Raw genomic sequence first — 24815 nt, 5'->3', positions numbered from 1 at the left:
CGCTATAAAAGGACCCACAAGGTCCTCAGCGCCACAGTCCGCGCCCACGCCTCTGCGCCACCTCGTCAGCCCTGCCTCCGCCTGCGATGGTTCCCGGCGCTGCCCATCCCGCGATGCTTGCGCTCCTGGTCCTGCTCGGGGCTCTGCTCCCAGGTGAGTCAGGGGTCGGGGGGCTGCCGTCGGGCTAGCTCTTGGGATCTGGGCTGCGCCCTGGGAGCGGTGGGAGGACCGGCTCCCCACCGACTGGGGACACTGGTACTTACGTAGCTGTTCATGGCAAGTTGGGGCTAGAGCCATCGATTGAAAGTCAACAGCCATGGGTTCAAATCCAGACCCTACATCATGGCTTGCTGTGTGCCTTCGGACTATGGGCTGCCCGTCCCAGAGGAGCTTCAGTTTTTCAGCTGTAAAATGGAGAAGTTAATAGCGTTCACCTCACAGCGGTTGTGTCCTGGCCCCAGGAGGTGGTCAGACCGTGTAGAGATGTGGCTCCGTGCCAAGCTTAGGTAGACTGGGACCCCCCCCACACACACAGACATTCTGTTCCTCATCCCGTGACCTTGGGGTAAGTCCAGGACTCTGCTCAGGGGAATTCCAGGGCTGACTTGCCAAGGAAGCAGAGGCTAAGGAGTGGGATGCCCCAGCAGCCCTTCATCAACTCCAGCTAGGAGGGAGGGGAGAAGGGGGACAGTTGGTCTCAAATGGTGGTCAGTGTCGGGAAGCAGGAGAGTGAAAAATTCATGAGCAGAGTACACCGCGGTTACCAGCTCAATGAAGGCTTCTAATCCGGACTCTAATCTGGACTCTACCACTTTCTAGCTGAGTGACCTCCCTTCAGGTCTCACCATTTCCCTCTGTGAAGTGGAAGCGACCCCAGAATCACCCTGGAGAATTCATGGAGCTGCTGTTTCCACACGCCTCCATCCCAGATGGAGTAGGCCCAAAGCTGAAGGCAGAGATCTTTGGGGCGGGGGGCTTTCAGATGGGTGGGCTCAGACGGACTTTGTTTTTTAGCTTTGGAGTCACCACAGTCTGCGGGAGCTAATCCCAACAAGCCCCCTCCTTCTTACCTGCAGCCACTCGCTACCTGCCCTGTGCTAGGAGTTACTTGCATCAGCAGGGGTTGGGGTGACTATATTCACCCACTTTACAGATGGGGAAAGTGAGGTCCTGAGAGGGGAAACCAGTTGTCCAAGTGGGTGAGGAACCAGCCTGATTGGAACCCCTTCATCCCTGGAGGACTGACTCCCTCCACCTGACCTCTTGGGGGGGAAAAGAACACTGACTTCATGCCCCTCTTTTGCTAAAATCCTCCGTGGCTGCCCATTGTCCCCGCAGTGAAGAACGCTTCGTTGGCATGGCTTAACACCGCTTGCATGATCTTCCTGACCTCATTTCCCCCCAACTCATCCCTGTGACTCTGCTCCAGCCACCCTGCCTCAGGACCTTTGCACTTGCTGCTCCTTTTGCCTGGAACTCATTTCCCTTTTCTCTAGATGGCCAGCCCCTGCTCATCATCCAGATCTCTGCTCACACATTACCCTGTCACCAAGGCACTGTCTGTTCTATCATCCCATTTTGTTTTTGCCAAAGCTCTTGTCAGCATCAGTTATTAATTATGTTGTTTGTTCATGAATTTTTCTGTCTCCCACACTGAAAGCAGAGTTTTGTCTTGTTCAAGGCTGTGTCCCCAGCACCCAGAACAGGCTGGATGCAGTAATGTTGATGAGCCCGATTTGTCATGCCTGACCCCTCCTCATCTTTTGGTTCCAGGGCCTGGAGGTGCCCAAACATCAGTGCAGCCTCCAAATGCCATCATACCCCGAGGAAGCTCCATAACGGTGAACTGCAGTACCTCCTGTGACCAACACACATTGTTGGGCCTAGAGACTCAGCTGGCCAAGAGGGAAGTAGACCATGGGAACAACTGGAAGATTTTTGAACTGAGTGGCGTGCAAAAAGACAGCATGCCAATATGCTATTCAAGCTGTCCCAGTGGCCAGGCATCAGCTTTGATGAACCTCACCGTATACTGTGAGTGGCTGGGCCCAGGGGCTGGACTAGGCAGACTGGGTTGGGGAGGTGGACAGGGGAGTCCCCAGCAGGTTGGAACAGCCTTTGTTACTTGGGGGTGGGGGGGGGGCAGGGTCTCACTGAAGGGCAAGGGGGCCCATCTTCGGAAAGTCTCATTGTCATCTAGAACCCTTCCTTGAACTTCCTTGGGGGTGACTTCCAAGTATGGACTCAGTCCTCAAAATGTCACATGCGTGGGTCCTTTGACACAGAAAACCCACTCCTGGGAATTGGGCCTATAGGTGTCCCCACCCACAAGGGTACTGAGGGAGTGTGGGGTTATTCACTGTGGCTTGATCTGAAAGGGCAAAAGTTTGCAAGGCACTCAAATGTAGAGGGCTGGGGAGAGAAACTGTGGTTCAGTCATCTCATGGAATAGTATGCAACCGTGTAAAAGAATGAGACAGACGCTCCGAGATGTATTGTCATGTTCAAAAGTAAGGTATGCCCAGAATGAGTGTCATGCCAACCACAGTGTTAAGGAGCCATGGGGGCCGGGTTAGGGAGGCTGTGTTTCTGCATTAAAGAGCCCTGAAAGGAAATACAACAAATGACAATATTAGCTGGCTGTGAGGAAGGTGTAGGGCTCCGGGAGAGCGCAGGGGGCGAGTTTTCTCCATGTGCCTTTTTTTTTTACTTTGGGCATTTTGAAGTGTGACAGTGAGTTAGCATGACTGTAAGCAATAAATAGATAAATGAAATTGAGATGAAAACAAAACAAAATAAAAAAGGAAAAAAGAAAGAGAACTCGCCAACTGGCCTTGGGATCAGACAACCTTGGGTTCTAGTCCCAGCGTGGGCCTCACTAACTGGTGACTCTGATGTGGGGAGGGGGGAGGGGGGAATACGTGGCTTCCTGGTTGATTTTCACATGAGACCTCCTCGGAAGGGTCTAATGATGCAGTGAGGCCTGGAGGACATTCCACCTTCAGGGTGCCTGCATAAAAGAAGCTTTGGGGCAAACATCAGCTTTGTTTCTGATTTGGAGGATGTCTGAGCAGCTGCTGGCCAAGTGAGGGAAGTCCCCAAACATTCCCAGTGGCCTCTGAAAACCCCCAGAAAACTTCTTCACAGGACCTTCTGCATCTCACCCTGAGAGTTGAAAGCCCAACCCTCCAGGTTTGAGTCCTGGCCCTGATACATTTCTCCCTCTTTGGGTGCCAGACTTTGCCTTAGTTTTCACCTCTGTGAAATGGAACAGACGGCTGCACACAGTAGCAAGGGGTCACCTAGGAGAGACTCTAGCTTGGTCCTGCCCCACTGCCAGTGTAAAGATGAGGGAGCATCTCTGGGTGGCTGAACTTTCTCTAGAAAGAGTTGTAATTCCTGCAGGAGGTGACCCCTAACTGGGCCTTGAAGGATGCGTAGGAGTTGGTAAAGACAGGCATTCTAGACAGAGGGAATAGCCTGGGCAAAGATTTGGAGTGGGGAAACATGCTGACCTGGGGTTGGGGAGGCAAGAGGGACTGAATATCAACAGATCGGTGTGGCTGGAGCTGAGTTTGGCAGGACCTTGAATGCCAGGCCGAGGAGCTGAGACCTTCTTCTTAGGGTGACAGGGAGCCATGGAGGGTGTGTGAGCAGGCCAGGGATCCAAAGCAGAGGGCTGACCTTACAGGAAGCCAGAGAGCAGCTGCCCGTGGACCCAGTCCAGGTCGGGCATGTTGAGGGCAGTTTCGTATGCAAGAAGGGAGGGGCAGACAAATATTTGAAGGGTGGAGTGACCAGGACTTAGTGAGGGGCTAAAGATGGGGAGTCAAGGAGAGGTACAGGCAGAACAGACCTCCTCCCCCAGTCTGGGCTTCAGGGGAAAGACCTGGGCTCCAAGATGTGAGTTCCATTTGGAGGCTGTGGTTTGAGGGGGCCATCAGCTCTGCAAGTTGGAGTTTGCAACAGATGGTCAGAGGTAAGAGTTGGATGTCTGAGGGTTTTCTCAACCTTTTTTTTTTTTTTTTTAACAGCTTTTAGCATACACTGCAATGAAGTTTGGAGTATTTATAGTGTTGTACAACCACAATCTAGTTTAAGAACATATATCTCACCTTAAAAAGTAACCACAAAAAAAAAATTTCAGATGTGGAAAACACAATATATTGGCTTCAAAATTTTTTTTTAAAGTGTTTCCTATTTTTTTTTAATTAATTAATTTATTTATTTATTTTTGGCTGTGTTGGGTCTTCGTTTCTGTGCGAGGACTTTCTCTAGTTGTGGCAAGCGGGGGCCACTCTTCATCGCGGTGCTCAGTCCTCTCACTATCGCGGCCTCTCTTGTTGCGGAGCACAGGCTCCAGATGCACAGGCTCAGTAGTTGTGGCTCACGGGCCTAGTTGCTCTGCGGCATGTGGGATCTTCCCAGACCAGGGCTCGAACCCGTGTCCCCTGCATTAGCAGGCAGATTCTCAACCACTGCGCCACCAGGGAAGCCCCTCAAAATTTTTAAAAAAGCAAAATTAAAATGAATAAACATTTAATCAAAAGTCAAAAAATAAAGTAACCTCATGCCCATTTACAGTCACTCTCAACTTCTGAAGTGGATTAATAATAGTCCTAATAATAATAATAATAGTCCTACCTTCATTAGCCCCAGGTTACAGCTTAGAAAACTGAGGCTTCATTTCTGTAGCCCCGAGGGCTGGGACTGTTCCAGTGTGCAAAGTCACTCCCCCACAGGCCATAGCAAAGAATCAGCAAAGCTAGGAATCAACTCCAGGCTCCTGACACTTTAACATCACTGCTTTTTTTTTTTTTTTTTCCTTAGGTTGGAAAAGGAAAGGTTGCTTTATTCAGGAGGCTGGTAACCTGGGGAGAGGGTGGACTCATGTCCAAAAATCAACTCCCAACATCACTACTGTTTAAGTGACATTTCAGGGCCTCTTGAGAAGGGTCTAAAAGTGGGAGGCTTCAAGACCCCTCCTTAGGGAGCCTGGAGTGGGGGGGTGAGTCTCAGGCTAAGCCACAGCTCACCGGGGCTCTGCTGGCAATTTCCACTGGCGATCCAGGCTTGGAATTCTGTTACCTCATGCAGAATGGAGACCCTGGCCTGCGGAAACCAAGCCCGCGTGTGGTGTTTTCAGGGGATATTCAGGGTTTCGTTTTGAGGGTCTGTGGGTTGTTCTTAGATTTTTAACATTTCAGGGGATCACACGGTTCATTCGGGAACCCTTAAAAGCAAGCTCCTGAAAGGCCTCGAATCGCTGTGGGTGGCTCAACCTTATTCTTTCTACAAACGTAGAGTGCCTAAGGGACTTCCCTGGTGGTCCAGTGGTTAAGACTCTGCGCTTCCACTGCCAAGGGCGTGAGTTCGATCCCTGGTCGGGGAGCTAAGATCCCGCAAGCCACGGGGCGTGGCCAAAAAAAAAAAAATAGAGTGCTTATCGGGTGTCAAGGATACAACAGGGAACAAAAGAGACAAAGATCCCTGCCCTCCTGGGCTGACATTCCATGGCAGGAATAGTGGAAAAGCAAATTAACTGAGTAGATGATCTTGTACCTCAGAGATGAGGGATGCTATGGGGAAAAATGCTAAGGCCAAAAAGAGGAGAATGAAGAACAGGAGTCTTTTTACAACAACGTCTAGAGACTGGGCAGCTTAAACGGACTGTATTTATTTGCCGGGACTCCTGGCAATGGACTTCGAAACTCTTTCCCACTTTTCACTCTCAGATGCTGCAGTGAATAAAGATTGATTTTGCCTCCTTCACAACCACTTGGGGACTTCTCACTGGGTTATCCTGAAGCTCTTAACATTCCTCTCTAGCTTAGGTGGTTTGGGGTGTGTTCTGGGGAGAGCGTGGTGAGACTTCCCGAGCAGGTGTAGCCAGGGCCCCAACACTCCTGTGGGCGGGCGGCCAGCCAGTTCAAACAACACTCCCCTCCCCTCCAGGGTTCCCGGAACGCGTGGAGCTGGCCGCCCTGCCGCCCTGGCAGCCCGTGGGCAAGCACCTCATCCTGCGCTGCATGGTGTCCGGTGGGGCCCCCCGGGACCACCTCACCGTGGTGCTGCTCCACGGGGAGAAGGAGCTGAGCCGGCAGCCAACGGGAAATGGGGAGCCTGCCGAGGTCACGGTCACGGTGCTGGCGACCAGAGATGACCACGGTGCCAATTTTTCTTGCCGCACGGAGCTGGACCTGCGGTCCCAAGGGCTGGGACTGTTCCAGAACAGCTCGGCTCCCAGGAAGCTCCAAACCTTTGGTGAGGCACTGGGGAGCCAGCAGAGAGGATGGGATGACAGGGATTTCGTGCTTGGGGTGCGGGGTCTCTGGGAAGGAGAGGCCCCTGGCCGTGGGTGCGCTGAGAAGGTGGCAACCTTGATTGCAAAGGCTTCTGGGAAGAGCATCTTCTTGGCCACTAGGGTGGAGTGTTCTGGGATGCGGTGCCTGGACTGCAGGATCCTCTGAGAAGGCTGTGACCCAGGGCAAGTGGTACACGTGTCCTGGGACAAGGGTGACCCAGGCCACAGTTTCCCAGGAAGAGAGTGTTCCAGATGGGGGAATGAAAATGCCCCAGGAAAGGGCTTCAGGATGTCTGTCTCCTCTCTGTTTACACCCACTGTCTCTCGCCAGTCCTACCAACGACCGACCCGCACCTTGCTACCCACCGGGTACTGGAAGTGGGCACAGAGTGGCAGGTGAACTGCACCCTGGGTGGGCTGTTCCCAGTCTCGGAGGCGGAGGTCCACCTGGCACTGGGGGACATGAGGCTGCAACCCACAATCACGTACAATAATGACTCACTCTTGGCCAAAGCCTGGGTCAAGGGAAAGGTGGAGGAAGAAGGCGACCAGTACTTGACGTGTGCGGTGAATCTGGGAGGGCAGAGCCGGAGGTCTCAGGAGAACGTGACCATCTATAGTAAGTAGAAACCCAGGTGGGGCTTCCGAAGGGGTGGGGCTAATGCCAGGGGCGGGGCTCACTGTGCGCCCCACCTCCAGGCTTCCCGGCTCCCAACCTGACCCTGAGCCAGCCCGAGGTCTCGGAATGGACTACGGTGAACGTGGAGTGTGAGGCCCAGGCTGGAGCTGTGGTGACGCTGAACGGGGCCCCAGCCAGACCTCCGGGCCCGAGGGCCCAATTGCAGCTGAATGCCAGCGCCGAGGACAACGGGCGCAGCTTCTTCTGCTCTGCTGCCCTGGAGGTGGCCGAGCAGGTGGTACACAAGCACCAGACCCGGGAGCTCCGTGTCCTGTGTGAGTGGGGCCGCTAGACAATGACCCCTGACCTCCAAGGCCCAACCCCTAAGACCCCAAGAACTCCTGCCTCCACTAAGGCCCACTCCCACCCCCACCCTGGTGAGCCCCTTCCCCAGATTCCTACCTAAGTCTTCTTACCTAGACCTAGATGGTGAGTGATGTCCTGGTCCCTGACCCCGTCCCTCATCTTGCTGTGTTTCTTCAGATGGCCCCCGACTAAATGAGAGGGATTGCCTGGGAAACTGGACATGGCAGGAAGGCTCCCAGCAGACCCTGAGGTGCCAGGCCTGGGGGAACCCAACCCCCAAGCTGAACTGTAGCCGGAAAGAGGATGGGGCTTTGCTACCCATTGGGGACCTGAGGCCCGTCAAGCGGGAGGTGGCGGGCACCTACCAGTGTCGGGCCACCAGCACTTGCGGTGAGGTTACCCGTGAAGTTGTCATCAATGTGATCTGTAAGTGCTGGAGTTCAGGGCTGGGCAGGGCAGGGGCAGTGAGGGCAGCTCAACCCTCACTGCCCCCTGTGTCCTCCCCACAGACCACCAGAATAACATGGCCATCGTCATTCCGGTGGCATCTGTGATCATCTTGGGCACTGTGGGCACAGCCGCTTGCATCTATAACTACCAGAGGAAGATCCAGAAATATGAGCTACAGAAGGCCCGGAAGGCCCAGGAAGAGGCTGCCATGAAACTGAACACACCAGCCACGCCGCCCTGAGCCTACCCCCTCAGGACAGGACCTCCTCAGCCCCCAAACCGTCACAAGCAGGGCTGCATCAAACAATGGTGGACATATGCCATTCAGCTGTACCCACCTTCCCAGGGTGCCAGAGGACAGGAGAGAGACCCCAGTCAGGATACAGACAGCATCTGGGGTCATGGCCCCTGCACACTTATAACCCCCAGGCCTCACACCTGATGTGGAGCCACAGGACCGAGACAAAAGAAGGGGCCAAGCCTCAGGGCATGAATGTGAGGGATGTCAAAGTCTGACCTGGCCGGAGGGTGTATGATGGAGACCCTCACCTCCAACATGGGGACACCCAACTGGGAAACATTGAAACTCACCCCCTACTGCGTGTGCTGAGGCCTTACAGTCCTAAGAGAGAAGTGGCCCTGCACAGACACATGCAGCTCTGAAACACAAATCCCCACACGTCCTGACAGAAGCCAGCTCCAGCATTGCTGTCCACAGACTGTTCCCAGCTCTTGATGATGACATATTTATTCATTTGTTCTTTTACTAGCTATTTATTGAGTGCCTTTTATGTGGGCTAGAATGGTAAACAAGAAGAACATTGATTCCCGCCCTCAGGGAGCTCTCAGTCTAATCTCATTCAGGGTCGCCAGCTACAGTTGTACTGGCTGTGCACTGCACAAGAGTGCCTGGCAAAAAGATTAAGTGGGGCTAGAATTTCCCACTCCACTGGCCAAGCTGCTTTCTCCCAGAAAGGGATTAGTAATGGTGACAAGGTATAGCTGGTGACATGCCCAGAGATGACCCACTGAGCCCTTACACCCCAGCACTGGCACTGACCTCTGCTAATCCACCTCTCCACCTATACCCATGTCTGCTAGTGGTCACAATGACACTTGGTGGCATGCCTAAACGTGGGTGTTCACTCCTTGATAGCTAAACCATGGAGTCCCATGAAACTGTGCCCAACCCCTGTGTGTCCCTGCCTTGTCCTACCTGTTTCCATCTCAGTGGGACCATGCAAGAACAGAGCAGTCTGCAGCTCCAAATTCCTGCAGCGATGAGGCTCCTGCAGGCAGCGGGGAGGAGAGGCCTGGGAGAACCCCCTCCCAACTGCGGAAGCCTCTCCCTTGTGCTAATAAAGCTATTTCATCCTTCCAGCCTTGTGTGAGTTGAGGGGAGGTGTCATGTCCAGCTGGAGCCTTTTCTAGCCTATCCTCCCACTTCCTGCCCCAAGAGAAGGCTGCCAGTTCAAGGCCCAGCCCTCAGGCTCTAATCCAAATCTGGGGTTTATTAGGGCCTTTTGAGACTTCAGTGAAAATTAAAGATCCCTCTCCAGAAAAACACGATGACATTTGGTTTAGAATGGGGTGGAGAATCCCATTCTTAAGCTGTGGGAGTGGGGTGTATACCGCAGGGCTCCGGGGCCCCTCGGAGCCTCTGTCTCTCTCTCCCCGGGGTGGGGCTGAGGAGGCGGTGCTGCGGGCCTCCTTATCTCCAGAGCCAGCCTTGGCTCCCTGGCGCGGGGCCCCTCAGTCCGGGCTTTTTGCCATGGGGTCTCTGCTCCTCCTCTTGCTGCTGCTTTTGCTGTCGCCCTCCTACCCGCGAGGCGGGAGCGCGCGGAGGCGCTGGGGTGCGCGGACACAAGGCCCGGGAGGCCCCTCTCCCGCGCCCCCGGAGACCTCAGCACCCTTCTGGGTGCGCATAAGCCCCGAGTTCAAGGCCGTGCCGCCGGGGGCCTCAGTGTGGCTCAACTGCAGCAGCAGCTGCCCCCGACCGGAGGGTTCCAGCCTCCGCACCGAGCTGCGGCGAGGCGACACGCTCAGTGGGCCCGGTTGGGTATCCTATCAGCTGCTGGATGTGAGGGCCTGGAGCTCCGATGTGCACTGCTTCGTCACCTGCGCGGGAGAAACGCGGGGGGCCACCGCCAGGATTACCGCCTACAGTGAGGGACAGGGGCTCAGGCCTGGCTGGGGTGAGGGGAGGAGGACGGAGCGGGGGTAACTGACAGTCGCGCTAGGGGGAGCCCTCGGACCTTGCCCAGCGGCCCCCTCTTGCTTTAGAACAGCCACGCAGCGTGATCCTGGAGCCTCCGGTCTTAATGGGCAGTGAGTACACTCTGCGCTGCCATGTGACGCACGTGTTCCCCGTGGGCTTCCTGGTGGTGACTCTGAGGCGCGGTGGCCGCGTCATCTACTCCGAGAGCCTGGAGCGCTTCACCGGCCGGGATCTGGCCAACGTGACGCTGACTTACGCGTTACGCGCCAGGCCCAGTGACTTCGGGCAGCCCGTTACCTGCCACGCCCGCCTCAATCTCGATGGCCTGGTGGTCCTCAGTAGCTCGGCACCCGTGACGCTGCCGGTCCTCGGTGAGGCACCCTTATAATCCTGGGAAGAGTGGGGAAGGGTTATGTGGGCCAAGCCAGAGCATGTCCATGCGGGTCCTCACACCTCCAAGTGCTCTGTTCCTAATTCTCCCCTCTTGTCTCCAGCTTGGAGCCCTGCGTCCAAAGCCTTGGCCTCCACCTCCATCGCAGCCCTTGTGGGGATCCTTCTTGTAGTGGGGGCCCTCTGCCTGAGAAAGTACCTATCGATGAAGTCTCGGGCATAGAGGCAGTGGTCCATGCTGGCTGAGCTGGAGGAAAGAGGAATCTGGAACATTTGGGGGAACCTTGCCTGGATCAATAAAGCCTTCCTCAGCCAGCTTCTGCCCCTGGGCATAAAGGTCCCCCATTAGTGCACCTCCTCTGACTGAAGTGGTCTTCTTTTTTGGCCTTGCCTCTATCATTTTCTCCAAATTCCTGTCTCCCTGAGGGCACCTGAGGTTTTTCACTCTGGTCTCCCTTGCCGGAGCCCCATTCCCTCTGCATTCCCAGCCGACGTAGTAAAAACCTCTCCCGCGGGTATCATCAGTGCGGTGCAGAGGGGCAAGGCATGGGCCCAGGGGGGCTTTAGCCTGTGGGAAGGCTGGTTCGTGGTGTGGCTTCTCCTGATTGGCTCCAGCGCTGCCACGCAGCAGCTCTGGTTGGATGTTAAGTTTCCTGCCCCCCCCCCTTTAGACCCTGCACTTTCCTGGAGGGCAGGGGTGGGGAGAGAACTAATCCCCATAGTTCACCATTAGCTCTGGGAGTGAGAGCACAGGTGGGCTGGGTCAAATGTACATTGTGAGGGACGTGGATACGCAGAAAAGATACCCATGTGTTGACTGCAGGGAAGGAGCAACCAGATGGTGGGGTGGGGGGGGGGTGTATGTCACAGATTCGCATCCTGGAAACGTCCCTGATAGTCACCGGGCCTGGTGAGCACATGGAGGGTGTCCAAACCTGGAACCCAGATGCGGAGTCAAAAGTATCACAGTTGGTCTCTTGGTCTCGCGTGGACGCAGAATCGGGGCCTGCAGTGGATGCCTGGCAAGGCCCGCGTGGTCCAGGGCCCCGCCCGCCGAGCAGAAAGCGGATTCAGAGGCGCTCTTTGGCGGCTCCTGCTCACACAAGTCGCGTAGACACGTGCCCGCTGCACGCTGGGTAAATACAGACCCAGAGCCGAGCCGACCCTAATTTAGACGCCCGAGAACGCTGCGCGCACGCACACATGTTCCCAACTCGCTGTCACTTTCGTCCCCGCCCCTTCTGTCGCGTGCGGGGGCGGAGCCAGAGAAAGACTAGAGGCGTAGCTGTAACCCTCAGCTCCCAGGGGTTAAAAGGGGAAGGATCGGTGAGGGAGGCGTCCCCACATCCTCCCCTAGAGCCTTCTCATCCCCAGCCTGCGCGTCTCAAATCTCTCCTAGCCCCCAACCCATCTCTGCTCCAAGGGGGGGGGGATGGTGGGAGGGGCTAAATGTGGAGGCGGAGCTCGGAGTCCAGCTCATTATCATAGCATCTAAGCAAGGGGTGGGGTGGGGGTTTGAGAAGGGCAACCCTGCATCCCCACCACCTCAGCGTCGCCGCCGGGGACGACGCTGGAGTGTGCAGCCGCCCCCAGAAGGCTCCGGGCAATGGGTCCGGCCTCCATGTAGACCCTGGGGGTCGCTCGCTCCTGCCAGCACGCCTTCATCAAGGCCGGTAGCCTGGTGCACGCTCGCCTTCCCGCCCTCCCCGCGCCGCCTCTGCTGCCGCCCCCTCCTTGGAAACCAAGTTACCAACGTTAAACCAATCCCCAAGCGCAACTCAGCCTCCTCCACACCCCACCCGCCGCGCCGCGCAGTCCTCTAGCCCAGCTCAGCGCTCGCGCTCCCCTCGCCTCCTGCGCTTCCCCCGCGGCGGCGATGCCAGGACCCTCGCCAGGGCTGCACCGGGCACTGCTCGGCCTCTGGGCTGCCCTGGGCCTGGGGCTCTTCGGTCTCTCAGGTAAGAGCCGGTCCGGCTCAGGGTGGACAGGGCGAGGTCGTAGTTTCTGGACCTGAGAAGCGGCCACAAGCCCCTCCCCGCTGCGCCCTCGCCTCGCTCCCACGCTTCTGTCCCCACCTTGAGCCCAGGGCCTTCTTCTCTATCCCTCTTCCCCCCCAACACACACTGGAGACCAAGCTTCCTGACTCCTCGCTCACTCAGGTCTCTACCCTACCTTCTTCGAGATCCTGGGTGCTCTTCTGCACCCAGCCTCGAGCTCTGGAGACTCCATTATCTCCCCTGTCCCCTCCCGGGGTACCTCCTCACGCTCTGCTATGCACCATGGTCCACGGACTGGCATCTTCACCACTCGAAATCCACGAAGACCCAATCTCACCAACTGCCGTGACTCCGAGGCGCTGTTCCCGCTCCACCCGGAGCCCTGGCAACCGAGTCCATCGGCTGTTCCCGCGGTTCCTTTCATGAGCCCAGCCCCGCGTCCTCTCTCCGTACTCTTCACCCGGGTTTGGAATCCTCCCTTAGCCTTGCTTGACTCAGCCTCATCTCTCTTTTGCCCTCGCTTCAACCACAGTCGTCTCCCCTCTCCTGGCGAGAACCGTGAGAACCAGTTCGCTTCCCTTCCCCCACCTGGGGTCCCCTCTTCCCAGCATTGCTGTGTGCGTTGAAAACCCCATGTTTCATCTCATCTCTCCCCTCCCCCCATTCTTCCCCGTCACTCCATCCGCACCTTGGAGAGAAGGGCTCTCCGCTGCCATGTGCCAGAGACACCCTCGAGGTCTGGACCGTGGGAGCGCGCTTGTAAACCTGAGACCTGGGCAGGACTTGGGACTCCTGGCTGTGGCCTCTGCTCGTTCCCTGGGAATCCTGAGTCTCCATAGGGGCTCTTAGATCCCAGGGAGGTGGCTCCCAGGCTGAGCTCGCGTTTCTCCGGGCAGTGGTCGCGCAAGAGCCTTTCTGGGCGGACCTACAGCCCCGCGTGGCGCTCGTGGAACGCGGGGGATCGCTGTGGCTGAATTGCAGCACCAACTGCCCACGGCCCGAGCGCGGTGGCCTGGAGACCTCGCTGCGCCGGAATGGGACCCAGAGGGGTTTGCGCTGGCTGGCGCGGCAGCTGGTGGACATCCGAGAGCCGGAGACCCAGCCCGTCTGCTTCTTCCGCTGCGCGCGACGCACACTGCAGGCGCGTGGGCTCATTCGCACTTTTCGTGAGTTCTCAGAGGCCAAGCTACTTTCCCTCCCTTCCAGGCCCCGCCCCCTGGGTCACGGGGTCCTCTCCTACAGGCCCCACCCTCTGGATCAACACGCCCTCCCCCTCTTGGCCCCTGGGTTCCAAGCCCTGTCGTGCTGAGCCCTGGCATTTCCAACAGCCGTGGTTCCCCCCTTGCAGAACGGCCGGATCGTGTAGAACTGGTGCCGCTGCCTGCCTGGCAGCCAGTGGGCGAGAACTTCACCCTGAGCTGTAGGGTCCCCGGCGCTGGGCCTCGTGGGAGTCTCACATTGACCCTGTTGCGGGGCGCCCAGGAGCTGATCCGCCGCAGCTTCTCCGGAGAGCCACCCCGAGCGCGGGGTGCGGTGCTCACAGCCACGGTACTGGCTCGGAGGGAGGACCATGGGGCCAATTTCTCGTGCCGTGCTGAGCTGGACCTTCGGCCGCATGGCCTGGGGCTGTTTGAAAACAGCTCAGCCCCCAGAGAGCTCCGAACCTTCGGTGAGTGGGTGTGAGAAGGGGACCAAGGGGGGTCGGGCCGATGTTTAAGAAGCTTGGAGGCAGAGAAATCTGAATTCTAATTCTTACCCGAACACTCACCAGCTGAAAGTTATTTTCCTCTCTGTGCCTTGAGGATAATACCATAATAGAGTGCCTGTAAAGCGCTTAGAACATATTGAGCGTTCAATACGTAAGTTCAAGCTCTGTTCTTCTACTCCCAGCCCTGCCTCCGGAACCCCCTCGCCTCGCTGCCCCCCGGCTCTTGGAAGTGGGCTCAGAAGGACCTGTAAGCTGCGCCATGGACGGGCTGTTTCCAGCCTCGGAGGCTGAGGTCTACCTGGTGCTGGGGGACCAGAGGCTGAGTCCCGATGTCACCCTCGAGGGGGACGCTCTCATGGCCACTGCCACAGCCACAGCTAGCGCAGAGCAGGAGGGCGCCAGGCAGCTGGTCTGCAACGTGACCCTGGGGGGCGAGAGTCGAGAGACCCAAGAGAACGTGACTGTCTACAGTAAGAGCTAGTGAAGTGGGGCCTCGGCGGCTCGGGGATGGAGCCAGAGGAAGGCGAAGGCGGGGCAAATAGTGGGTGGGGCCCTGGTATCGGAATAGACGTGGACCGAGAGTCCCGAAGGGGCGGGGCAGGTGGAAGACAATAGTAGCTGGAGAGGCGGAGTCTGAGCTGCCCAAAAGGGAAGGTCGCAAACCCGACAAGGATCCCTAGAGATGTGGCCTGACCACCTCAAGGGGGCGGGGCGAGAAGGGAGAGGAGCCTGAACAGCCCGAGGGGCAGGGCACGGTACCCACGGTTTGGCTGAAGTGGGGAAGGTTCGGGCTGATAAGGGGCAGCCTTGAACCGCAGGAGGGGCATGGTCAGTGGTCTCCCGGCCAATGCCCCGCCCCCAGGCTTCCCGGAACCCCTCCTGACCCTGACCGAGCCCAACGCCCCCGAGGGGAAGATGGTGACAGTAACCTGCGCAGCCGGGGCCCGAGCCCTAGTCACACTAGACGGAATTCCAGCCGCGGTCCCGGGACAGCCCGCCCAGCTCCAGCTAAACGCCACCGAGAACGACGACAGGCGTGTCTTCTTCTGCGACGCCACCCTCGAAGTTGACGGGGAGACCCTGAGCAAGAACGAGAGCGCCGAGCTGCGCGTCCTATGTGAGTTGGCCTTTAACCTCTAGCCTACCTCCGCCTGCCTGGTCTCTGGCCGTGTCATGGAAGTGGAGGATTTCCCCACGGTCCGCGTCTAGCCTCTTGTATCCCATGCCCCTGCCCGCAGACGCCCCCCGGCTGGACGATTCGGACTGTCCCAGGAGCTGGACATGGCCAGAGGGACCAGAGAAGACGCTGCGCTGCGAGGCCCGCGGAAACCCAGAGCCCTCGGTGCACTGCGCGCGGCCCGACGGCGGGGCGGTGCTGGCCCTGGGCCTGCTGGGTCCCGTCACTCGCGCGCTCGCTGGAACTTACCGCTGCACCGCGACCAACGTCCAGGGCCAGGCGGTCAAGGACGTGACTCTGACGGTGGAGTGTGAGTGGAGGTGCATAGGGCGCACCTCTGTCTGGTTCTCAGGGTCTAGGGGTGGCCTGACTACAGAGGAGGGTGGAAACAGGGGTCTGAGGCGTGCCTTTGAGCAGGATTTTGAGAAAGGCAAGGGGATGGTGAGCCGGCTTAAGGCAAGGTCTTAGAGGAGGATGGAGGGGAAGGGGTGGACTTGTCCACAGGGGCCTGCGGCCTGGCGTTCGAGCTGAGTCTTGGAAACGTGGGTGCTCCAAACTGGCTAACAATTTTTAAGCTAAAGACTGCGGAGGGTCCTGTGGGCACTTTGTAGGAATCAGGGAAAAAAAGCACACTTCAGGGCTCAGGAAGTCCCAAAACAGTGCACGGCTTGACTGGAGAGAAACTCCTTTGCTTCGGTGTCCCTGTGCAGAGCGTAGCCTACCCGCCTGGGATGGGAAAAAGGGTCCAGGGACATTAGACCTGTCCCTAAACCCCAAAACTCAACAACACTCCCCTCTCTAGACGCACCAGCGCTGGACAGTGTGGGCTGCCCTGAACGCATTACCTGGCTGGAAGGAACAGAGGCTTCCCTGAGCTGTGTGGCCCATGGGGTCCCGCCACCCAGCGTGAACTGTGTGCGCTCTGGGGAAGCCAGGGTCGTCGAGGGCCTACTGCGTGTGGTCCGGGAGCACGCGGGCACCTACCGCTGCGAAGCCACTAATGCTCGAGGGTCTGCAGCCAAAAATGTCGCCGTCACAGTGGAATGTGAGTGGGGACGACACAGGGCAAGATGGGGTACGTCAGAATAACCCTGTCCTGACGTCCAGTACCTCTGCCCCCCAGATGGCCCCAGTTTTGAGGAGGTGAGCTGCCCTAGCAATTGGACATGGGTGGAAGGATCTGGGCGACTGTTTTCCTGTGAGGTGGATGGGAAGCCAGAGCCAAGCGTGGAGTGCGTTGGCTCCGGAGGCACCAGTGAGGGGGTGCTGCTGCCGCTGGCACCCCCAGACCCTGGTCCCAGAGCCCCTCAAATCCCTAGAGAACTGGCACCCGGAACCTACATCTGCAACGCCACCAATCAGCACGGTTCCGTGGTCAAGATGGTCACCGTGAGCGCGGAGTGTGAGCGAGGCCCAGGCGGGCGGGGAGTAGGGGGTGTTCCAGGTCCCGGCTTCTCCCTGAACAACGAGCCCCCCCGCCCCCACCCCATGGCTGTTTTGCAGCGCCACCGCAAATGGATGAATCTACCTGCCCAAGTCACCAGACGTGGCTGGAAGGCGCCGAGGCTGCTGCGCTGGCCTGCTCCGCCCGGGGTCGCCCCTCCCCACAAGTGCGTTGCTCCCGGGAGGGCGCGCCCCGGCCACAGCGGCTGCGCGTGTCCCGACAGGATGCAGGCGTCTACCACTGCCTGGCCACCAACGCGCACGGCACTGACGCCCGGATCGTCACCGTGGGCGTGGAATGTGAGTTGCGGGCAGCACCAGATAGAGGGCATCCGGTCTCTAGAACAGTGACTAAAGGAGGTGGGATTCCCCGGGGGAGTTCAAGGGCACCTCCCTAGTCCCATTTCCGGGGACAAGGAATCCTGGCCTTAACATGAAATGTTAAGGGTAATGAAAACTCTAGGGAACAAGAGCCCGCCCCCGCACCCTCAAGTTCTGGGTCTGAAGGGCCCTGGCGTGGGTCCCCACCTCCTTCCATTCAGTGAAGCAGGGCTCAGGATTTTAGTCCCGACAGCAGTCCAGTCGTAGGGGGAGGGGGCTCTGAAGCGAGGCAGGATCTTCGCCTGCTCATCTCAGGAGGGGCGGTCTCAGAAGGGGGCGCTCGGTCAGCGGCTGGCCCCTTCAACCTCCTGTCCCCTGTAGACCGCCCCGTCGTGGCCGAGCTGGCTGCCTCGCCTCCAGGAGGCGTGCGGCCAGGCGGGAACTTCACGCTGACCTGCCGAGCCGAGGCTTGGCCCCCAGCCCAGATCAGCTGGCGTGCGCCCCCGGGGGCGCTCAACATCGGCCTGTCAAGCAACAACAGCACGCTGAGCGTGGCGGGCGCTATGGGCAGCCACGGCGGCGAGTATGAGTGCGCAGCCACCAACGCGCATGGGCGCCACACCCGGCGCATCACCGTGCGCGTGGCTGGTAAGTAGCAGCTGGGGAGGGGGGGGGCCTGGGCGAGGGATCTACAGGGGGCTGTGACCTGCGCCTTGGGACTCTTGACCCCGTCCCTGCCTCCCTCTCAGTCCCCACAGATGAGACAGAAGTGAGCCAGGGTGGAAATTAGGGGCGCCCTTGGGGCTTTGATGGCGCGTTGGGGGTGGCAAGTGGAAGGAGAGGGAGCTGACTGGAGCCCAAGGGAAGGGAACCTTCGGGGCTGTGACTGCTGTGAGGAGGGACTTAACTTTGCGTGGGTTCTGCGTGGTGAGGGCTTGATGCAATTCACTTTCCATCGTGTGGCTGTGGAGAAGGGGGTTTGGAGAGGGACAGGGGCAGAGGATAGTGGTGGGGGCCCAGCAAGATCCTGCTCCTGCTTCGCGTATCTCTGGGGCTGGCTGGGGTCTTTCTGGGGTGGAGCAATGACTGGGTTTCCCCCACCCCACCATCCTTTTGAGGGTGAGGAGAGTTGGTTGACTTCCTGGGTATCTCTGGGGCTAGGGGCTTATATCCTCCCTGTGATGGGGTGGCCCATAAAATGGGTCTGGGGCCTCACCCGAGCTGGGGTGGCCTTACTGGGGTCTCTCCTTTCCTCCAAGGCTGGGTTCCCTGGGGGTCCCTGCCAGGCGCGTGAGAACGGACCTCATGCCTGTGGGGAGGGGCAGAAGTGGCCCGGGCTTGGCGTGTTGGACGGGCGGGGGGAGCTCGACCACCTTCTTTGAGCGTCTGCACCCCGCAGGTCCGTGGCTATGGGTCGCTGTGAGCGGCGCAGCTGGGGGAGCGGCGCTGCTGGCCGCGGGGGCCGGCCTGGCCTTCTACGTGCAGTCCACCGCCTGCAAGAAGGGCGAATATAATGTGCAGGAGGCCGAGAGCTCGGGTGAGGCCGTGTGTCTCAACGGCGCGGGTGCCGGCGCCGGCGGGGGCGGGGGCGCCGAAGGTGCAACTGAGGCTGCGGGCACCGCCGAGGCGCCGGCGGGGGGCGAGGTCTTTGCCATCCAGCTGACGTCAGCGTGAGCCCGCTCCCCTCTCCCCGCGGGCCGGGGGACGCCCCCCAGGCTCACACGGGGGCTTATTTATTGTTCTATTTATTTATTTATTTATTTACTTATTTAATTTTATTTATTTATTCAATTCCAGGGGCGTCACCCCCCATTTTCTACCCCCCTTCCCCAATAAAGTTTTTATAAAGGACTCCGGCTCCATCTGTTTCAGTCTGCGATGCAGAAGCAACGCAGGGTTCGAATCCCAACCCTGTGGGTTATTTATTCAAAAAACCCTTTTTGCTTTTGAGGGCCTACTGTGTGTCAGGCACAGTCCAAGCCGCCATTTCGCGATGTGACCGGGAGTTTGCGCTCTCCGTGCCCTGTTTCGTGCTCTCCCTGGACCCTTGGGCAGGGGTGGGGACCTGGCTCCTTCCTCCCTCTCTACTGCTTATCTCTTCCGCCCAGCGCTGCCCTCTAATCCGGCTAATGTTCGGGGTGGGAGCTGGGTGCTTCCCCCAGGCCTGCTTCCAGGCAGAGCTGAGGCTGCCTTCCCTGGATGGGTGGAGGCCCTTTCCCAGGGCTCTGGGCATCGCCCCAGCCCTGAGGCCTTGCAGGGATGGGTAAACGAAGCTGCAGCTCCGAGCGTCAGCCGCTGCGATGTCCCTCCTATTACAGGGTGCACCCCTGCCCCACCCTCAAGGCCTCCTCCATCCTGTGCCCATCCGCGGTGCCTCAGTTTACCCACAAGCTGCCTTTCGACTTGGCCCATCACGATTCAGAAGAGACACACAGGGTATCAGCTGCACCCCCCCCCCACCGCCCACCACCAGTCATCCCCCTCACCCCCCACAGCAGAAGGAGAGAACAGCTGGGCCTCATCCACCCCCCGTTTCCTCCTCCCTCAAAAGCAGGAACACAGAGCTGCCAGAAGGAAGCAGGCCTGGACAGCTCCAGCTCCACCGGCTGCCCCCCACAAACAATTCGGGAGCAAAAGTGAGAGCAGGAAACTGGGGCACTAGAGGCTAAGCCAGTGTCGGGTGCGAGGTACAAAAGGCCACAAGGCCCAAACGTGGTGCAGCCCCTGCTGTCCGGCCCCCATCACCTCTCTCCTTGCCCACCCGCATCCTTGAGGTTCCTTGAATCCCAAAGTTCTGCCTGCCACAGGGCCTTTGCTCTTGCCATTACCTCTGCCCCAGGTGTCCTCACCTCAAATAGTCCCATAGCTAGTTCCTTTTTTTTTTCTGGCCGCACTGCCAGCATGTGGGATCTTAGTTCCCTGGCCAGGGATCGAACCCGTGCCCCCTGCAGTGGAAGCAAGGATTCCTAACCCCTGGACCGCCAGGGAATTCCCAGCTAGTTCCTTATTGTCAGGTCTCTACACAAAGGTCACACCTTCTCAGAGAGGCTTTCCCTGAGAACACGGTAGCAGCCCAACTCCTCACCTCCTTACATACTTTATTTTCTCTGTAGCATGATCACTGCTTGACATTCTATTAGATACTTATTGAATACCTGTTTACTGTCACTCTCGAATATTGGCTTTGCTAGGGATCTTTGTTCTATTCACAACTGAGTGCCTCATTGGAACCTGGTACACAGTAGTTGCTCAATAAATGTTGACTACATTTATTGTAGTCAGGGGTTTGTAGACACACAGTCTGAGACCCTCGTGTGCTGTGTCTGTCCCCGAAGAGCTTCTCCATGCTGGGCACTGGTGGTGGTGGTGGGGGGGGTGTATCACGGTCAAGAACAGAGAGGTGGTGACCTTGGACCTCTGAAGTCATGGTCCAGTAGGGGAGATGAATGTGAATGAAATAACCCTGGACCAGTAGAGAGGTGAAACTTCTGGTAGGTTCTAAGAGAGAGATGAGCAAAGAGCTGAACTAGAGCCTGACGTGGGGTGGGAGGGGGGCTGTCCATTTTAGGCTGGGTGGTCAAGGAAGGGGCCTCTGAAGATGTGGTGTTGGGGCAGAGCCCACCCTCACTCCAGTGATGCGAAGGCAGCAGCTACAGGAGACCTGGGGGAGGGTGTTGTGAGCCAAGCAAGGGGGGTACTGAATGAGTCAGGGATCCGAGGCTGAGGAATCTGGACCCAAGCCTTCCCCACAGGCTCACTCAGGAGAGTCAAAGGGGGTCTCAGAGGGGCTCCCCTTCCCAGGGCCAGTGGACCTGCAGGCCTCACTCACCCCTCACAGCAGCGACCACCCCTGCCCACTCTGCATCTCACCCATCCTTGATGCCCCCTCCTCCCTCCCTCCCTCCCAGTGAGTAGTGGTGGCCTGTGTGTCCTGGCAACAGGGGTAGAGCTCAGCGTCTCCCATGTGGCTTTTGGCTTCAGGTTGGGGACACACTTTGGTGGGGTTAGAGAGATCTTGAAAGGGAGGAGGGGGGACACAGTAGGGACTGGTGTGTGGAAGGATGCAGGACGGGGACATTCTGTAGGCAAGGGTGGAGCTGCCAGATAAAGGGCCTACTTGTGTGTGTATCACCGTGGGCCAACGTGTGCCACCTATGTGTCTTTCATGTGTGTCTGTATCGTGCATGTGTATGTGTCCTGTGTGTACATCAACACGTGTGTCTATCGGTGGATGTGCGTCTGTCAATGTCTTTCTGTCTTGTGTGTGGTCTGTGTGTCTCGTGAGTGTCGGCACATATGGGTCTGCTGATGCGTCTTTGGCCATGCCGCGAGGCATGTGGGATCTTAGTTCCCTGACCAGGGATTGAACCTGTGCCCCCTGCAGTGGAAGCACGGAGTCTTAACCACTGGACCCCCAGGGAAGTCCCACTGTGTGCATCTTTCTGAACGTGTTGTCTGTCTCTGCATGCGGTGGCTGTCGCCCTGTATGGGGTGCTGTAATGAATGTGGCTAATTCCCAGGTGGTGCCTGTCTCCGTGACTGTGTGTGTCTCTCAGAACCCCACTGAGAAAACCCCTCCCCCACATTCCTGGGCCGGGGGAGAGGCGGGTGAGGGCGTGCAAGGTGGGATCCCGAAGTCACAGCACCCCTTCTCTGAGTAGTTCTGTTCTTTATTGTCACTGATATTAACAATATGAGTTTCACTGCCATGAGCATTTCCTGAGGGGGTGAGGTGCTCAGCCAAGCCTGACTGAAGCAGGGGCCAAGGAGGGGGCCAGTGACCCCCCTGAGCCAGGAGCTCTGGGGCCTGAGGCCTGGGTCTTCCACCTGGGGTCTCTGAATGGGGAGGGGGCAGAGAGGAGGCAGGCTGGACCCCTCAAGACCCAAGCTCTTTCCCGTAGGAGGCCTTCAGCCCATTCTTCCCCTGGAGCAACTGAGGCAGGACAGGCTCGGCTGGGTGAGGAAGGGCTTACCCTTCCTGAGTTGGGACTGGGGGGGGACCCAGCGACACCCCACATCTGCCACACAGTCTCTTGGGCTGGACACTTTTCCTGGGCACCAGCCAGCAGCTGGAGCACCGGGTGCCATATTTCTTGTACCTGGGACGGGGGTGCAAGAAACCAACATTCAGCAGGCAGCAGGGGCCCAGAAATCACCACGAGTGAGCCACGTTCCCCAAGAGGTGGGTGTTTTCTCTTCCCAAAACCCCACACCGGCTAAGCATGGACTGATGCGAGGACCCCACCCCAAATCCCTCCTCCATTTTGAGGACCTGATACCACAGGCATTGCAGAGGGGGGTCCCATCTTCGGCATCTCTCCAGAGTGGGGTCCTCTGGGTCCTACAGGAAGCACAGCGTCGGCGCCCTGAAAGGGAAGAGGCCAAAGGGCAAGGGTCAGAGGCCAAGAGTCCGAGCTCAGGAGGCCTGTGTGGGGTGGGCATTTTGAGGGGGGTGGTCTCTGTGAAGGCCCCACCCAGCTCCGGGCCAGCCCCGGTGTTGCCAGATCTAAGACAGAGAGAAAGCCAAGAAGGGAGACAGATGGCAAAGCTCAGCAGAGGAAGAAGCCGGGGGTGTGGGTGACTCAGCCTGAGTGGAGGGGGACGCTGAGACTCCTCCTGGATGGGTCTAAATAGGGAAGCGGGATGGGGAGAAAGACAAGGAAGAAATGAAACTGTCCCCCCCCCCCCAAGTATTTATAGCTCTCAAGTCTCCAGGACTCACCCAGGGACTCGCTGCCTCCTGCGTTGGCCTCTGGGCCTCTGGCAGGGCCTGGCGGGGGACCCTGAGAGCGGGTGCTGCAGGTCAGACTGGGGAGTAGACAAGGCGTTAGCACCGAGGGTCTGTCTGTATGCTGTCCCAGATAGCCCCCAGTTGAAGATTTACAATCAGGCAACCCCCAAGGAGGCATCTGATGTCTGAAAGGCCTGGCCTTGCACCTCATTAATATCACAGACATAATCATTTGAAAAGACAGTAAGCCTGGGGCCAGCCTGCGAGGTTTGTTTTGCTTTTTTTTTTTTTTTTTGGCTGCGAAGAGCGGCTTGTGGGAATTTAGTTCCCCAACCGTGGATCGAACCCGGGCCCACGGCAGTGAAAGTCCACATCTTAACCACTGGACCGCCAGGGAATTCCCCAGCCTGCCAGGTTGAAAGCTCAGCTCTCCCACGTCCTGGCCGTGTGACCAAGGACAAGAGATCTCATCCTCTGCGCCTCAGTTTCTGCATCTGTAAAGTGGGCCTCACGGGGTTCAGAGAGCCCATACACACCAAGTGCTACCTGTTACCTCCATTACTGTTGTCATGTCTGACAAACGGTAGCTATTATCATTGCTGGAAAAACTAACAGAAGCAGCAGCCCCGGGTATGGTCAGGCCTCTTAGGAGGAGACCCGGGCTCAGACCTGGATGTGACTGGCTCATAGCAGCAGTTACAGGAACTGACACCAGCCTGAGGTCTCGCTCAGAGATGGGGCCATTTGTAAGGCAGGGCTGAGGTGGGAGTCCATGAGGGCATTCCTGGGAGCACCTGCCCCCGGGCCTCTGCACTGTTACCACTATTACTTGCATAAAGGGTGCCCTTGCCCAGGCCAGCCCCTACCTGTAGGTGGGTATGATCTGTAGGCTGGAATCTGGCTTTATCTGAAACTTCAGGGTCACCCCCTCAAACTGGGGGTCCACTTTCTCGGCGCCCCGCTGGGGGTTCGACTGCTTCCGGGGTTTCCTCTGTGGCTGGGCTGAAGAGGCCGGGGGAGCCACTCGGGGCCCCAGGCTGGGGCTCTGCTGGCTGACTGGGGTCAGCATGTTCTTGGCATCCTCGGCCAGAGGTAGGGCTCCCAGAGTCTCCAGGGCCTTCGGCTCCCAGCAGGGCCCTAGGGCCTGGGTGTCCCAGGTGGGGGACTGGGCCAGCCCCTCTGCTGGCTCTTGGAGGAAGTGCAAGTCGGTGACCAAGTCCTGGTGTGCAGGCCAGAAGGACCTGGGGACAAGGGACAGTGTGGTCACCCCATTCCCTGGGCGGCACCTACATGAGTCTCAGGCACAAGGGGCAAGGAGAACTGTATAGCCTCTGACCCCCATATGACTCCAAGTATCCCTGGGGACCGGGACCTCTTCCTTGTAAGTACCAGTAACTAACATTTTGACCCTTGAGTAACCCCAGGAACCAGAGGTCATGATCCCTTGACCACTGGGCCAGGTTGGGGGAAGGGCCGCTCCTTAACGCACCTGCCACTGGGTCTGAGGCATCCTGGAGTCCTTGGTGCCTGCTGGGTGGGGAGTTCCGGGGGCGGTTCGGGGTCCAGACAGGGCGGCGTCAGCAGCTCTCGAAGCATCGACAAGCCCGGGGCTGGCTCGGCCTCCATTGTGTCCCAGCCCTTACCCACTTCCCAAATCTCGCCCGGCCCCGCCCACGCCGGGCCCACTCGATGAGCCCCACCTGCTTGGGGCGGGGGCGCTTCTGGCCCTGGGTGCAAGGAGCTCCACCTGAGGGGGGCGGGGCCAGTGGGATCGGCGCCTCTGGCCGGCGATATTGGGGACCGGCTTCGAAGCCTCCACCCTCAGGCTAGCCTCCGTCCCTCTGTCCCTTCCGACCCTGCTCAGGTGACCTGATCACCCCTTGCGGCCAAGAGCAGCCTGGACCCCTCCAAATCCCTCCGCGGCTGAGGGGCGGGGCCTTGCCACGCTGATCCTCAGGCTCGCGGACCCTCACTATGAGGCCTCTTTCTCAGTTTCCCGCTGGCCCATCACCACCGTGGGAGGGGAAAGCTGGAGGCCTGGAAGTTGCAGTTGTAGACCCCAGGGCCTGTACTCCCACCCGCACCCCCCGC

At 58.5% G+C, this 24815-nt stretch overlaps 4 protein-coding genes across 4 annotated transcripts; 3 read left to right on the top strand and 1 right to left on the bottom strand.

The window, feature by feature from the left end:
- ICAM1 (intercellular adhesion molecule 1) lies at nucleotides 1-9119 on the top strand. The gene is made up of 7 exons (XM_036847012.1): nucleotides 1-153; nucleotides 1774-2034; nucleotides 5956-6264; nucleotides 6636-6923; nucleotides 7004-7258; nucleotides 7467-7715; nucleotides 7799-9119. Exons 1-7 carry the CDS (start codon nucleotides 87-89, stop codon nucleotides 7978-7980), a joined length of 1611 nt encoding a protein of 536 aa, XP_036702907.1. The 5' UTR covers nucleotides 1-86; the 3' UTR covers nucleotides 7981-9119.
- A 391-nt stretch (nucleotides 9120-9510) lies between these two features.
- On the top strand, nucleotides 9511-10570 carry ICAM4 (intercellular adhesion molecule 4 (Landsteiner-Wiener blood group)). Its single transcript, XM_036848678.1, has 3 exons — nucleotides 9511-9904; nucleotides 10023-10328; nucleotides 10452-10570. Exons 1-3 carry the CDS (start codon nucleotides 9511-9513, stop codon nucleotides 10568-10570), a joined length of 819 nt encoding a protein of 272 aa, XP_036704573.1.
- A 1653-nt stretch (nucleotides 10571-12223) lies between these two features.
- ICAM5 (intercellular adhesion molecule 5) lies at nucleotides 12224-18746 on the top strand. Its single transcript, XM_036847367.1, has 11 exons — nucleotides 12224-12305; nucleotides 13241-13510; nucleotides 13693-14013; nucleotides 14235-14522; nucleotides 14915-15169; nucleotides 15291-15539; nucleotides 16032-16274; nucleotides 16353-16631; nucleotides 16733-16972; nucleotides 17375-17641; nucleotides 18393-18746. Exons 1-11 carry the CDS (start codon nucleotides 12224-12226, stop codon nucleotides 18665-18667), a joined length of 2769 nt encoding a protein of 922 aa, XP_036703262.1. The 3' UTR covers nucleotides 18668-18746.
- A 3216-nt stretch (nucleotides 18747-21962) lies between these two features.
- On the bottom strand, nucleotides 21963-24350 carry ZGLP1 (zinc finger GATA like protein 1). Its single transcript, XM_036847366.1, has 5 exons — nucleotides 24214-24350; nucleotides 23591-24010; nucleotides 22716-22801; nucleotides 22266-22359; nucleotides 21963-22092 (listed from the first exon to the last, which is right to left on the bottom strand). The coding sequence occupies exons 1-5, from the start codon at nucleotides 24348-24350 to the stop codon at nucleotides 21963-21965; spliced, it is 867 nt and encodes a 288-aa protein (XP_036703261.1).
- Nucleotides 24351-24815: the final 465 nt, after the last annotated feature.

This window comes from Balaenoptera musculus, chromosome 3, assembly GCF_009873245.2.
Source record: "Balaenoptera musculus isolate JJ_BM4_2016_0621 chromosome 3, mBalMus1.pri.v3, whole genome shotgun sequence".
NCBI lineage: Eukaryota > Metazoa > Chordata > Mammalia > Artiodactyla > Balaenopteridae > Balaenoptera > Balaenoptera musculus.
The sequence above is the reverse complement of the archived record's forward strand: the minus strand, read 5'-3'. Positions and strand labels throughout refer to the sequence as shown.

Coding starts and splice junctions, on each gene's coding strand:
- ICAM1 (XM_036847012.1), top strand. CDS start 87: ATGGTTCCCGGCGCTGCCCATCCCGCGATGCTTGCGCTCCTGGTCCTG. Junction 2,035..5,955: donor GATGAACCTCACCGTATACT/GTGAGTGGCTGG, acceptor CCTCCCCTCCAG/GGTTCCCGGAACGCGTGGAG. Junction 7,259..7,466: donor CCGGGAGCTCCGTGTCCTGT/GTGAGTGGGGCC, acceptor GTGTTTCTTCAG/ATGGCCCCCGACTAAATGAG.
- ICAM4 (XM_036848678.1), top strand. CDS start 9,511: ATGGGGTCTCTGCTCCTCCTCTTGCTGCTGCTTTTGCTGTCGCCCTCC. Junction 9,905..10,022: donor CGCCAGGATTACCGCCTACA/GTGAGGGACAGG, acceptor CTCTTGCTTTAG/AACAGCCACGCAGCGTGATC. Junction 10,329..10,451: donor CGTGACGCTGCCGGTCCTCG/GTGAGGCACCCT, acceptor TCTTGTCTCCAG/CTTGGAGCCCTGCGTCCAAA.
- ICAM5 (XM_036847367.1), top strand. CDS start 12,224: ATGCCAGGACCCTCGCCAGGGCTGCACCGGGCACTGCTCGGCCTCTGG. Junction 13,511..13,692: donor TGGGCTCATTCGCACTTTTC/GTGAGTTCTCAG, acceptor CCCCCCTTGCAG/AACGGCCGGATCGTGTAGAA. Junction 16,973..17,374: donor CGTCACCGTGGGCGTGGAAT/GTGAGTTGCGGG, acceptor TGTCCCCTGTAG/ACCGCCCCGTCGTGGCCGAG.
- ZGLP1 (XM_036847366.1), bottom strand. CDS start 24,350: ATGGAGGCCGAGCCAGCCCCGGGCTTGTCGATGCTTCGAGAGCTGCTG. Junction 24,011..24,213: donor TGCCTCAGACCCAGTGGCAG/GTGCGTTAAGGA, acceptor AGACTCATGTAG/GTGCCGCCCAGGGAATGGGG. Junction 22,802..23,590: donor CAGATCATACCCACCTACAG/GTAGGGGCTGGC, acceptor TCTACTCCCCAG/TCTGACCTGCAGCACCCGCT.